The sequence below is a fragment of the Stigmatopora argus genome, chromosome 5 (assembly GCF_051989625.1).
Source record: "Stigmatopora argus isolate UIUO_Sarg chromosome 5, RoL_Sarg_1.0, whole genome shotgun sequence".
Classification (NCBI taxonomy): domain Eukaryota; kingdom Metazoa; phylum Chordata; class Actinopteri; order Syngnathiformes; family Syngnathidae; genus Stigmatopora; species Stigmatopora argus.
Genome location: NC_135391.1, coordinates 16838861 through 16853466, shown reverse-complemented (window position 1 = coordinate 16853466; position 14606 = coordinate 16838861). Strand labels below are relative to the sequence as shown.

Sequence of the window (14606 nt, the reverse complement as noted above, 5' to 3'; positions counted from 1 at the left end):
AAGAGCTTTCATGAGGACCTTTCCGAGCGCTTTAATTAGCTGAGCCAGCTTCCTCTGGAGCTAGAGAACAGACACTACCGCCACCCACATTCACCAACCCCAATCATCCACATGACAATTTAGCTGGAAATTGTTCAAAGGCAAATTAGCATGCAAGCGCCACTGGCTGAAGTTCACAAGTGCGCTCTTGGAAAAAGTGTGGATGACTTCAGTCCTATTGTCCAATCCATAAACAGCCAGGTTTCTATAGAAGATAGACAGTCATAGACAAGTTTCATCCTCCCATTGACCAACTAAAGCTTGTCTTTACAATTTTGTAAACTGTATTTATTTTGTGGGCATGGGAATGTGTGGAACTTTTACTTTTCTTTTCTCATGGTGACTCAACCGCAAGTAATCCCAACTAAAGGGTGCGTTCAACAGCTACCCGGAGAAAAGTTTCGAAGTGATCTCTTTAATTACTGTCCAGAAATACAGAACAGTACAGTGTTACAGAACACCAAGACACATATAGAAGGCACGTATAGTAAAAAATAAAGTACAGGGAGGGTGTCTCTGAACCAATATCAAATTTTTATTAGCAATTCCAACTTGCTTTTCACTCTAAAGTGAGTGAAGTTCAACTTTCAATTTTGAGTTTTATCTCATGCTGTTGCCTAAATGTCCATATAAATAAAAATAAAATGAATTTGCATTATCTTAGTAAATCAAATCAGGAATAATTATGAACATGAAAAACAAAAATGTAACAAATAGTTGGCTTATTTGTGATTGTATTTTTATAACTATAAATAGATCAATTCATATAAAGCACTATTTAAATAAACATTTTAAGTAATTGCTCACAGATTTTGCCTCAATTTTCTTATATGACCTTTTGGGCAAGGAATTTTAATTTCAGTGAATTCCAATCCACGTAGGTGAAGGAAAGGAGGCCTTAAAGCCCTTCAGTGTACGCCACGGGTGTTTCAATGCCAATGACTCTGCTTGATGTCCAATCCACATTGAGTGTGAAGGGTGAATATAGGTCAAAATGGATTGGACGTCCATTGCTTTCAATGGGAGACAGATAATTTAAAAAGTGCCTTATCAAGAGTTGATGTGGTTTTGTGTCTTAAAAAAGAAGGGCAGGGGTTATTTGGTTATTTGGCTTTATCGTCAAAATCGACTGTATGTCTAAACGAATAAAATTACTCTAAATTAAAATGTGAGAAAAAAACAAGTGCACTGACTATTGTACACATATTTTGGGGGGAATTGAGAGAATTGTAAATGAATATTAGTATTCTAAATAAATAAAAAACAAGTGCACACTTTTTGGGGGTATATATTTGGTTTATTTGCAGCTTTTTCTTAAATGTCACCATTTCAAGATCATCCACGGAGTAGTCCATTCCATCATGGTAATATCATAAGTTGCTTATGACGTGTGATATCATGTGAATATCACACGCTACTGCCACCAGCTTAAGAGGGTGTTATGAGGCAGCGGCTGGGTTGAGCCAGAGAAAAGAAATAATGAGGGAGGAGAAGTGAAAAGAATGAGTAAGGCGGCAGAGGAGGTTTTACAAAGGTACATAGTATTCCTGGGTGAAACCATCATTACTATGAGCAATGGTGGCAGTCACTGGCCATTACCTTAGCCATCCACTGTCATAAGCAGAACATTTTTCCAGGCTGCCCCTCATGTCAAGCGGATCAGGAGGGGAAGCAGCCCCTTGCATGCTGAATACATCCTCCCGCCTGCACCCTCCTCTAAGTCTGTCTTGCCGCCGATACAGCCAGCTGCTTCATCATCATAAGAAAGAACCTGGCAATGGCTTCTTTGGGTTTGGGGTGGGGGGGGGGGTTGAATGATCAATAAATTCTCTCTTTTTTTGCAGACCATATTTTCAGCTTTCTTCCTTGAATATGATGATGCACATCCCATTTACCTTTCTTAGTCAAAGGTAAATGGCTTGGCTATGAATGTGGTCGTGATGAGTTAGCAATATGGGATAGTAAAATAAAATTCTGAGATTTTTTTTTTAAACTAGAAACAAGTTTACCTCTTTTGGGGCACACATCGAACTCAGTGGCCATTATTGACTGGCTGGGGCGAGTGAACAAAAGTGCACTTTTGTTCATTCACGCTGCCAGTGAAAATGGATTGGATGTCTAGTGTTGTCAATGGCAGTGAAAGATGAACATTCAGAGGCAGTCCTCCAAATTGAAATGAATTAGACGGCTATTGTTCTCATTGACAGGTAACAATTTAACAATTTAAATACATAAAAAATCTCATCTCATTTTCTGGGTCGCCCGGCTGACAGCAGGATGCATTCCTCCATCTCTTTAGGTACGCATTGGACACTAACAGACTAGGGTCGCGGAGGGTGCTGGAGCCAATCCCAGCTGTCTCCGGGTCAGAGGCCTTGAATCGGTTGCCAGGACACAAGTAGACGGACAACCATGCACACTCACTCCCAAAACCTAGGGGAAATTTAGTGTCCAATCAGCCAAGCATGCATGTTTTTGGAATGTGGGAAGAAACCGGAGTACCCAGAGGAAACCCACGCAGGCCCGGGGAGAACATGCAAACGCCACACAGATGGACATGACCTGTTTTTGAACCCAGAACCCCAGAACTGTTAGGCCGACGCGCTAACCACTCGCCCCACCGGGTCACTACATAAAAAAATAAATAATAAATTTAGACTTAAGTTACTGCAGGGCATGTATTTCAGTTTTTATACATACTGAACTATTTTTATTGAAAAATGTGTAATTTAAAATTCAAATTAAAAAAATAAAAATAAATATTGAATGATTAGTACATCCGCCTCACAGTTCTGAGATCAAGGGTTCAATCCCTGGTGTATTCCAACCTTCCTGTAGCATGGGTATTTTTCCAGGTACTCCCATTTTCTCCCACATCCCAAAAACATGGATGGTAGGCTGGTTTAACACTCTCAATTATCTCTAGGTATGAATATGTGAATGGTTGTTTGTCTCAGTGTGCCTGTTGTTGGCTGGGATAGGCTCCACCACCCCCGCGACCCTTGTGAGGATAAGCAGCACAGAAAATGAAGGGATGAATTGATTATGAAAAAAAAAAACATAAATAAACATTATTATCATTAAGTGCCTGTGCCACTTCACTTGCATTGAAAAATGTTAACAAAATGTGATGCCCATTTGGGTGCAGACAGGATCTTTATGGTGTTAAGTTTTGTTCATTTTTTAAATCAACAAAAAAAGTAAGTTACCCTATGTGGATGGAAACTTTTAAAATGTTGAACAAAAGTAAATAGTGCAAAACTCCCTTAAATATCTCTTTATCTCCCTCTATTTGTGCTGCCTGCACCCAAATACAAAGTAATAACTTCTCAAAGAAAGAAACTCAGTTTTATTGAATAATATCAAATAATGTGTTGCTAGATTTCCTTTTTGACCCAAAAAAAAACAAAAAAACAAATTTAAAACTAATTCACTCTAATTTCTAGAGACACGTAAATTATATGCCGTATTCGACTTTTACAAGAAAGCAGTCTTCGTTCATTTATGAAATTTCCCAAATACGGGATGAATAAAGTAATCCAATCCAATCCAAATCCAAAAAAACACACACCTCATTAGCCTATGAAAATAAATATTTGCAATGCATTGGACTATAAACTAAAAAAGTAGTCTTGTGCTCCATCAAATACGTTTTTTAATCCTCTGCTATAAATGAATGCAAATTAATTCATAAAAATCTATTTCTTACTATTTCAATCAAAAGTAATAAAATGTAAGTAAATGTAGATGTTTTTGACAATTTTGCTGCTGTAACAATTTATACCTCATCTCATCTCATTTTCTGAACCTCTTTTTCCTCATTAGGGTCGCGGGGGGTGCTGGAGCCACACAGGTGGACCGACCCAGATTTGAACCCAAGACCCCAAAGCTGTGAGGCCGACGCGCTAACCACTCGCTCCACCGGGCCACCCACAATTTACACCTTTGAATGAAAATCATTCTTTTTAACAAAATGCCTCTAAGGTGACAGTATTAATTGACCCTTTACCTTTTGATCCATCTTGGTGAGTTTTTTCTTAACTCACTGGCTGACGTTGACATTTGTTCATTCACCTCCCAGTCAAACTGGATTGGACATCTACCCCTGTCAATTGGCCGGCAATGGGTTAACACAAGCATTTACTGATCCAGATGGAGTTTTACACCCCTACCAGTTACCATGGTAACCTCGCATTATAATACATTTCTAACAACTTGCACATATGGCTTTATGGGATTTGAATAAATAATTTGAGGCGGCCCGGCGGATGAGTGGTTAGTGCGTTGCCTGGGTTCAAATCCAGGTTGGTCCACCTGTGTGGAGTTTGCATGTTCTCCCCAGGCCTGTGTGGGTTTCCTCTGGGTACTCCGGTTTCCTCCTACCTTCCAAAAACATGCATGGTAGGCTGATTGGACACTTTATATTTTGCCTAGGCATGGGTGTGAGTCTGCATGAAAACGAATGAATGAAGGAATGAATGAATAAATTATACATTAAAAAAATTGCAATAATTTTGTAATGTACTACGTTTTTAACGTGGCGCCTCCTAAAGTCCGACTCGTCACTATGCCGCTAAATGAATGTGTGTTTCCCAAGTCAACTTTCAGAGCCACAGGCTAACATCACAGCACGTCTCGATACAAGCTTTGTTAATTGAAATTGCTGCACGCTGTCAGCTGAGGCCTCCCCTCTGCTTATCGTGGAGTTGAATTATTTTGTAAATACTTTGTCTGGCAGATTAATTATTTTGCTGCGTTTCCTGGGGGGAAAACAACGCACCCATAAAGAAGCACTAATCATGTTTTTACATGAAATATTGAAGAGCTCCATAGCAACATTTAAGCTGTTTTACTTTTATGACAAACCAAATTCCGCCTTTGGTTTTGATATAAAAATAGGAAATTTGAAGGCTGATAGAACAAGAGCGCAGAGCTGCTTTTAATGATCCCCTTGACCTACAGCGATGCAATAAAATGATTTTTACTCTTTTTTTCTGAAAGTTTTCAATCACCAATTGCCAGACATGCATAAAATGGTGATTCCAGCTAAGTGAGTGTGTAACTCCATATTACAATTACACATCGCCCAAGGAAATGTAAGGGAAAGCGTTTCTATTTGAAGGTTTTCCTCCCACTGGCCTGAACGCGCGCCGCCTCGTTCGAATATATGACTTGAAATATTATCACGGGCTAATCCAATATCTTATTTGTCAGGTTTGAAATTGAGTTTAAAATGTCAATATCACTTCAAAAGCAAAGCTGTAAACGGAATTTATTCTCTCCGATGCCTTCGCGGCAGCAGAATTAAAGGAAAGACATACATTCACACTAAGAGTTTCTTTCACTCCGTATTTACGACTCATGCTAATGTAATGAAGTTGACGTTTTACAGCGTCGCCTCCTCAAGCGCAATTGGACTCGGCAGGTCTCCGACAGCTCATTTGGCAGGTCTTTTGGAGCTCTGACGGAAAAAGTTTGTCACTCTTCTTTGTTGTTTCCCCTTGTAGTGAGCGCCACCAGCAGTTCGTCTTTGTGTGTCTCTCAGGCTGCCTTTCATTCTGCTTTGGTTTAACACAAGTGTCATATTTACGATCAGGCCGTGTTGTGACTTTTCTCCAACATTAGCCTGCAGAAAAACAGGGAATGGGAAATCAATCAAACAGGAGCACAATAAGGGGAGCTTTGAATGACAGTTATTAAAATTGACTTTGCTGGCAGCCATTAGGAGGTTGCCAAGAATGCCGCGGAAAATCAAAAGGACAATCTCCACCACCTCGGGAATTGAGCTTCATTGATAATGCATGCGCGGCGATGACGGATGCGGCGGCAGGGCGCGCGGGCCTGACGGTCTGTCATGCTCTGCTCTGGCGGAGAAAATGAAGGCAAATGGAAGCTTAATTACAGCAATAAATCGTTGCCCCGCAGCTAAAAACATATCACAAAACAGCTGGGAAGACTTTCTATCGCTCGATGATGGGATGACGCGTGATTGGCTGTGGGTCAAAGAGCAGTGGCATTGGAGTGCGTGTGATTAATTTCATTACATGCGTTAAGGATTGCAAACGGCATTCAGTGGGTGTTGAGACTAAACATGCTTTTTGAAAGCTTTTCTGAAGGAATCTGTTGGGCTTAATTTGAAGAAAACATCTTTTGATAAGAATTCCATCAGATTTTTGCGCTGTAATTATGTGACTTATTTGGGGTTGAAAAGTGAGCTAACCAAGCTCTCATCTTAAAAATTGTGGCAAAATGCAGCATGAAAGAACTGCTCAAAAATATTTTTATATGCTTTTCTTTTAGGAAAAGCAATCTCTTGGTTGGGTTTTCTCTGGGTGCTCGGCCTTGCTAAAAATGGATCATGACTTAAAAAATATAACTTGTTCTCACATCATTATATTATCAATGTTGTCGACAATTAGGATTGAATTCACAAGTAGAGGTAAGTTGTAACGTGCTACATATTCTGTATAATCACTATTGGTAATTTTTTTCAGATTAGTTGAAACGTTACATTAGGCATTACAGAAGTATTTTTTACGAATAAATGTAAAATGTAGTTGAGTGATTTGTCATTTATCATATTTCACGCATTGACTGTGATTCCTGCTCCGAGACAAATAATTGAGACAATCAAATAAATCGGACTACGAGCGCAGTCAATGGCAGTAAATAAATTTATAAAGACTGATCAATTTTTGTGACCTCGGCCAATAGATGAAACTTAAGGAAGGCGGAGTTTCATTCATTCATTTTCTGAACCACTTATCCTCACAAGGGTTGTAGGGTGTCTGGATATCCAGCAACATATCGCTGGCCTGTCTGATTTACTTCATTTCAATTAATCTTTTCATTCACGAATTATGATATATACAGTAGTACCTTTTACCTTTTAAAATACGTACTTTGTTCCAGAAGTGGTTTCATAACTTGGATTTTTCGAAAGTAGAGACACATTTTACATGTAAAATCCCTTATTTCTTCCAACTGTTCTAAGGTCCTTAATAGTACCCCCAAAACTATTTAAACATTGTAAAAGTATACCAATTTTGTATGAAGATTGGACACTAAATTGCCCCTAGTTATGAGTGTGAACGTGAGTGTCTGTCCACCAATTCAGGGTGCCCCCCCTTGTGCCTGAAGGCAGCTGGGATAGGCTCCATGCGACCCCGCCCCACGATCCGAGTGAGGATAAAGCGGTTCAGAAAATGAAATGGAAAAAATAAAATGAAAATATGTACAAAACACAAAAGATTTGAGAAAATGATTTATTAAAACATTAAAATTAATAAAACAATAAAGACGTGTTCCTGTGGGCTGGATGGAAGACTGGGTATTGGGAGTTTGTCACCTGAGAAAACATACGTACACATGCAGACGTAAACACGCAACTTAACAATTGTGTCAGGTGTGGTGAAATATCAATTCAATGATGATTGCTTTTGAGGTCTTTTCATAATCACCCTAAATACATCTCTTTTCATTTGTAATACATTTTACAGCTATTCTACCGATCTCTAGTGCTGACTTTCAATCTCAGCAGGAGTGAGCGTTTATCAGGTTTTTGTTCCAGATTTCTAGGCGTGTTCTGGATGTTATACAAAAAACATATTGCAGTTCACACTGAAAATCACTTACTGTTTTTTGACATTGAACACACAATAACTGTGTCCACTGCAGAGAAACTAGACATAGAATATTGATACAAGTTCAGCATGCTGCTTTCCAACCCCCAGAAAAGCTTCTGAAGGAGCATCACTTGCGGAAAGCAAGTGTAATTAAACACACTGTGGGATGTCCCCATGTCTCAGGCAAGCAGGCGTGCAAGGCAGCCAACATATGCTTCCAAACAAGCTCAGATGTATAATTTGATCAGCACGTACAAACAAAAAGGAGAAAACAAGAAAAACTCCACGCACTCACTCCAAACTTTGAGGATTAGAGGATTACATTTTCCCTTCCATTTCTTCCTCTGTCGACACACGCACACACTGTGCTCAACTGCCAGAGGCTCCATGAGCACTTCTCTATCTTGTTATGATTGTTAATATTGATGCAACGGGGGTCGAGAGCTTCACATAAAGCAATGACTTTTCAGATGGAAGACCTTCCAAATATTTGTTTTCGTTCCTTTGCAGCTGCACAATTGAACATACCCTTTTACAACATGGAAGTCTACACATGTGCAGGGTTTTTTTCTGGCTTTTCATCGCTTTTTAATGCAACACATATTTTTGGAAACTCAACTCACCCCTGATGTTTCTGCGTTCAGATTTGGTGATTAGGCATTCTCACAAGACATAATACAGTAAAATGCTGGGAAAGACTCAAATATTCTGTAAGAGCTGATTGATTCTCTGATTGTGCATGCACCACCTCTTGTAGTTTACACAGAGCGAAATGGACAGAAAGTTATCATTCAAATTCAATAGATGTTAACTTAATTCGTTTTGTAGTTTGGAAACGAACAAACAAATTCCAACATTGATTGGCTACAAAAATTGTTAGGGTGGAAAAAAAGTTTGAATGTTGACAAAGTGTTGATAGGACGAACCATTTGTAGTGATGCCCCGATCTGATACTCAGTTATATTGGTATCGGCACCCAAAATGGCTATTTTTAGAGTATCGACAAAATCAATTTTTGTCACAAGATTGACTCTGAAACCAGGATTAACATGTGTTTTCAGTACCATCGAGCTTTTCCACTCCAGTAAACAAAAACGACTAGGCAAGCATGGCCACTGAGTGGGATAATTTCTCTTTAGAAACTAATGACGGCAACAGAGCTTGGTGTAAAATAGAGCATTTCTTATTCAAGTGAAACTTGGTGGTCTGGAAGCTACCACCAGGGCTCACTTTAATACTTACCGTTTTTTCTCGCACATAAGTAGTATTTGTAATAAAAACAATGACGACTGAATCAAGAGTATGACTTATATGCGCACAGGACTTGCTACATTCTCTTTCACCAGTAGATGTCGGCAAGGTAACATTTACTATTTGTTGGTTATTTTCTGTTTTGCAGTAAGACCAGTACTAGATGAATTAATTCCTTATGATATTGACCCTAATAATGCGCCTTTGATTCATACCATATCTCAGAAATACCACATGTAATGAATTTTCTTAAGATTTTCCCTTCAAAGTAACACATTTGTACTCCCTACTAAAACCATGAATATGGAGGTGAAAATTATGAATCAGGGGCAGCTAATACGCGAGGGGGGGTTATATGTGAGTAAATACGGTATGAACTTTATTACACAGTACAATATTTTTAGCATTATTTTTACTGGATGAAAAATTCTGGCTCGGATTTGTATTGGATCGGTAACAGCCCAAAAATTATTGGGACATCTATAATCAGATGTGCTGTAAAAGTGTATTGTTTTCATTTTTTTTTTCAAACAGTGACTGATATATTATCACCCACAACACCATTGTTCTAACTGCTCTAATGTTTATTCATACATTTGCTCTTCCACTGACAGCGAAAGAGGTCCCATCCATTTTCAGTGGAAATGATCACTTCCAGCCGATCCAATTCAAAATAGATTGCAGTGAATTAGGGAAAATAGAATTCTTGTTTTTTGTTCACTGGTAAAGCATATGTACCTCGCAAGCAAAGATAAATGTGCTTTTGACTACATGGCTAACTTACATGAAACCCTGAGGTGCAATACCGGAAGCTAAATGACCATGAACATTTTTTAAAAAACTAAAGCATGTACAGCATTGGATAGGGAAATGTGATAACCATTGGGTCTGGAAAAAGGAAAGTCAAGATGAAGCGTCCCTTCATGACAACCAATGAAATACTGTAGAAACGGGTAGCACGGAAAACTATAAACACTCATGTCTTTTCAGGCAGCGATGTGGACGACTCGTCTCCGTATGAACCTGTGGCACCCGGCCGACAGCAGGATGCATTCCGCTTGGCCTCCATCTCTTCAGGTAGGCATTGGACACTAACAGACTAACTTTGAAATACACCACACTTTGCATTAAATACTAGTTTTTGTTCTTAAAAGACAGACAACTTGTCAAACAGCCCTAGCAGAAGAAAAATCATATTTCATACATTTAAAAAATATATATGTTGTGTAATTTGTGGAGTGAGGCCACCTAATGGTGTAGGTTTCACTCGCCTGACTTTGCTGCGGTTAGGCGTGGGATCCATTAGCACTTGGGGGATTGTCTGTGTGAATGGTCGTCTGTCTCTCTGTGTGTCCTACAGCTGACTGGCGACCAGTCTAGGGTGTAGTCTGTCTTTCGCCCGAAGTCAGCTGGGATAGCCCCACGGGGATGTGTGGTACAAATGATGAATGAATTAATAATAATGGAGTAAAATGTAAATAGAGGAAGTGGCTGTCTGACATAGGGGCAGCCATTTTATCAATGGTGGTACGATTTTAGCCAATCAAACAATAGATTGCCTGCTGCTCCCCATGACATCAGTCATACCCATTGCACATTTCTTTGAGTCTGTCAGGGTTCACGTGCGTGGCTATAAATTACCTTTAAAAAAAGCCAATTTATTTTGTTTATTAATCATTGTGTCAATGACGCTCGTCAACTTGTTTTTATTTTGTCTTTCATAATGTCTTTAACTGATTATACCAAAAAGTTGCCAACAGATTTTTTTTTTTCATGCGTTCAACACTTATGATATTATTGTTCATTCATTCATTTTGATCCTTATGTGGGCCTAGCCCAGCTAATTTTGGAATTGGTTGCTAGCCAATCACAGAGCAGTAGGAGACAAACCCACCAATTATGCAAACTCTCAAACCTAAGGACAATTTGAAGTGGTCAATCAACATACCGTGCATGTTTTTAGGATGAGGGGGGAAACTGGATTTACCTGGAGAAATTCTACAGATTATTCACATATTTTTTATCCAATTACCATTTCAGTCCTTTGCCTAGTACTGCATTTTAAATCGTTGTCAATATTAGTTTGTTATAGTTGAGAGATTTTTAGATATTGGAACACTTTGTCCCTATTATTGGTCTCTTGTGTCTACAGTTGTCATGCACTTGGCATAACAGGTAGTATTTTGCCACATTCTGTTCCTTTTGGGGTATCTTTTAACTAAATGATTGTGCTAGCTTTCCAGTCTATTTTAAGTGGGAGGTGGAGGTTCTACAGCAGGGGTAAGGAACCTATGGCTCGGGAGCCATATGTGGCTCTTTTGATGGGTGTATATGGCTCTCCGCTAACCTGTGTGGTAAAATATGGCAACCGCTGGTGAGAGACCGAAGTCCCGAACACACCAATGTGGCGCCGACACTATCTCTAGCGCCCTTTTAATCATAATTTTTCTTCATTGGACTCTTCTGCATGCATACTCTCATTGATACTCATTGATTAGAAACAGTGAAAAAATACCTTTTTTTACTTTCAAAGTGGTGAAATAATTAATTAATAAATGCACACATTTTCATGTATTTTTTCTTTTAAATTCTCAATATGGCTCTCAAGGAATAATGTTGGAAAATATGAATTGTTTATGGCTCTCTTCATCAAAAAGGTTCCCGACCCCTGTTCTAAAGTGTCCCTGAAAGTGTGAAAGAAAAAAGGGAAAATTCAAGTGTTGTATTGGAGTTACAAGTCCACTGGTTAATGGACCCTCTATTGCCATTTCTCAAAATGTAGCAACCGAGGCTATTCCATTGGTGTAAAATCTATAAAGTTCCTCTGCGTTAAATTACCCAACGTTGCTTTATAGACCTTTCCTTTGTGGTTCTTGGTCCACTCCCAAATCCCCACAAAAAAATTGGTATTCCCGAAACTGTTCGTTCAAAATTAGAAGTGAGCAAACAATAATGTTTTAGTAAAAATGGGGAAAAAAGGAGGGGCTAATGTAGGAATTGGCTACTTTTTCTATGTCGTAAATCCTTAGAAATTAAAGAGTAGGCGTAAGAATATGTAAGGTCATATCAGTGTTCGTGATTTTTGTGTGTTTTGTGGGCATGAGGTAAACTACACAGCAAGCCCATATTGTATTGATTTGGCTTCCAGGTTGATTTCCTCTTTACTAATTAAACAGCTTGGACTCAGCAGGCGCCATAGAGCTAATGATTTAATTTACCGCTTATTACCATCATGGTGCCGCAAATCAATGCAAATCTAACTTTCAAACAAAGCCGCATGAGTTGGATGCTGCTGTTCAATAGGTTTAGCTATGTTTTCAGGCCGACAAAACGCCACAAATGCACATCCAGTGGTTCACTTTCATCCTCTTCTGTCAAGACATTACCAGAGGATGTTCTTTTACTTTTTTACCCTTGTTTTTTTTTTTTTTGCCAAAAGTAATCTACAAACACTAAAGACAGCATATTTTGTCCTTGCGCATTTCTCGCTTTGTAGGGATGTACCAGAAAGGCACGCTTTTTGCATAATCTTCTTAACTTGGAATCAGCGGTGCATCACTTGGTCTCACATTTAATGTTTGCATGTCAAAATAAAGAAGGATGATTGCACTGTTAGAATTGATTATTTAGGAATTACGGGGAATACCGATGGGCTTTTAAGTTTTACTATTTGGAGGACAACACATTTTTTTAGGCAGGTTTAGCGACAAATAAAGAAATGTAGCCTGAATGGAAATGGCATGAACGAATTGGAGACTTGAGAATTTAAGGGGTTAATTTGTTTTGAAGAGATTTTTTGAGGCGGTACTTTGAGTAAGATGTTTGAAGGGGATTAAATACAGAGATGTTTCGATTTTTCTTTGTCTTTCTTTGTCACTAAAAAACGTGTGATGAGTGACGACAAGGATGAAAAGTATGATGAGCAGATGATCACCATAGAAACAGGATGGCAAGTGATTGCAATTTCGGGAAGTGGCTCTCTCGCACGTCTTTGGCGTGCTGGCTCAGGAAAGTGCAGCTCGAAAAAAAAACTAAATTACAAAAATTCCGATGCCACTTGTTTCAGAGAACAACTAAAAGTATAGGTAATTTCAAAACGTAATTAATTTGCAGGCAATCGACTTCCATTTTTTTGGTCGTTTCGTGTCAGCTTCTACAACTCCAAATGAAGCTGACTTCTCTCAGTTAATAGCAGGCTAGCATTTGTAATTTCTAATGAATTAAAAATCCCTTAAGATCAACAGTTAAGGTAAAGAAGTACAATTTGTCACCTCCAGTCAAATGTGTAATGATTGCATGCCAATTTCTAGTCCTCCCAGTTTAAAACTTAAGCATATGATACGGTCCATTTAGTTGATTAAGATGTAACAGGGGATTCATTAACCTAGCCATTTTCATTCAGCTGTTTTCCATCATTTTCCCAGAGGTGAAATATCGGATTTGCTCCCAGGAATCTGCCACACTGCCAGCTTACCTCATTATTTATCATTTCTGAGCTCACAGAGTAATTGATTGCCAGCCTGAAAGAAATTCCCAGAAAAACAAACATTATTTATACTATTTTACCGATGTAGTCTAAAAACCAATGAAAACATTATGTTTTGCTTTCAAGTGACATTAATTAAACATGCAAAAGATATTCTGGTTAAAATTTGAAAGTACATATTTTTTATTTTGAAGTGTACAGGGCTGTAAAATAATCATATTCCAATAAAATAAAACATTCTTTTATTCATGCCAACTTGAAATTTTGGGTAGGCATAGCTTCTTAAAGCTACTATGAAAAACTAAAACTAAAAAATACTACTACAAATTCAGTCAAAAGTCCTCTTAAGTATCTTGTCATTTTTAGTATTTCTCACCCATTTTATCAAGGTAACCCTTTTATGTTGACACATAAATATTATTTAAACATGTTTCATTTCATCAATAGTCAATCAAATGTATTATATTATGATAAATACTATAATAATACCTCTATATTACAATTTAACGATAGTAAAGGTGAAATGATTAAAACCATAACTACACTCTGTTTACAGCCCCAAGTAATGTAGTTTTTTTTACATAGAATTTATGTCTTTGTATGCCATTGACGGCAATAGACAATATTGATAATTCTAAACTAGGAGGATTGGCTGTGAATTCTCATCTTTCGAGTTCCACTAACGGCGTCAGAAGTCCAATTCCTTTTAACTGGGGGGTGAATGAACGTTCATCACCCCATTTAAAATACAGAGAATGACTAGCATTGTCAATGGCAATGAGTTAAATGAATGCTCTCTGAGGTTAAAAAAACAATAAAAAGGCACCCCCCGCCCCCAATTGTATGTCAATAATTAATGCAACATATTTGGAAAAACCAAGGGTCAAAATACATACCCAGATGAGACAACACTGTATGTTACAAAATTGTTGGCTAATTATTCACCGAATAATTAAAATGTATGTAAAATGTAAATAAAATAACCCTTTGTCCCAGAAGATTTTTTCCCCCATATTGCATAGAACTACTTCCTGTCCTCAAAATACCAAGATTTCTTGCCGGTGCAATACACACGGAAGCTATCCCGCTAAACAGGTTTGTTTGCCCGTTAGGAGGTAAAGCTAGAAATCTGATTTTAAAAAGGGCATTATTGGCTTTATGTAAACATGGCCAGTGTTTTTAAGGCAATGCCGCAGGTAGAACTT

General features: G+C 38.3%; 2 protein-coding genes across 3 annotated transcripts in view; both read left to right on the top strand.

Annotated features, from left to right (window-relative positions):
* lzts1 (leucine zipper, putative tumor suppressor 1) overlaps positions 1-14606 on the top strand; it is a 195198-nt gene that overhangs the window by 56750 nt on the left and 123842 nt on the right. The window lies entirely within an intron of this gene.
* LOC144074115 (GDNF family receptor alpha-2-like) overlaps positions 1-14606 on the top strand; it is a 79167-nt gene that overhangs the window by 8251 nt on the left and 56310 nt on the right. For both annotated transcript variants that reach the window (XM_077600310.1, XM_077600311.1), the window contains exon 3: positions 9906-9992. In XM_077600310.1, coding sequence (XP_077456436.1) covers positions 9906-9992 — 87 coding nt within the window. The remainder of the gene's footprint in view (positions 1-9905; positions 9993-14606) is intronic.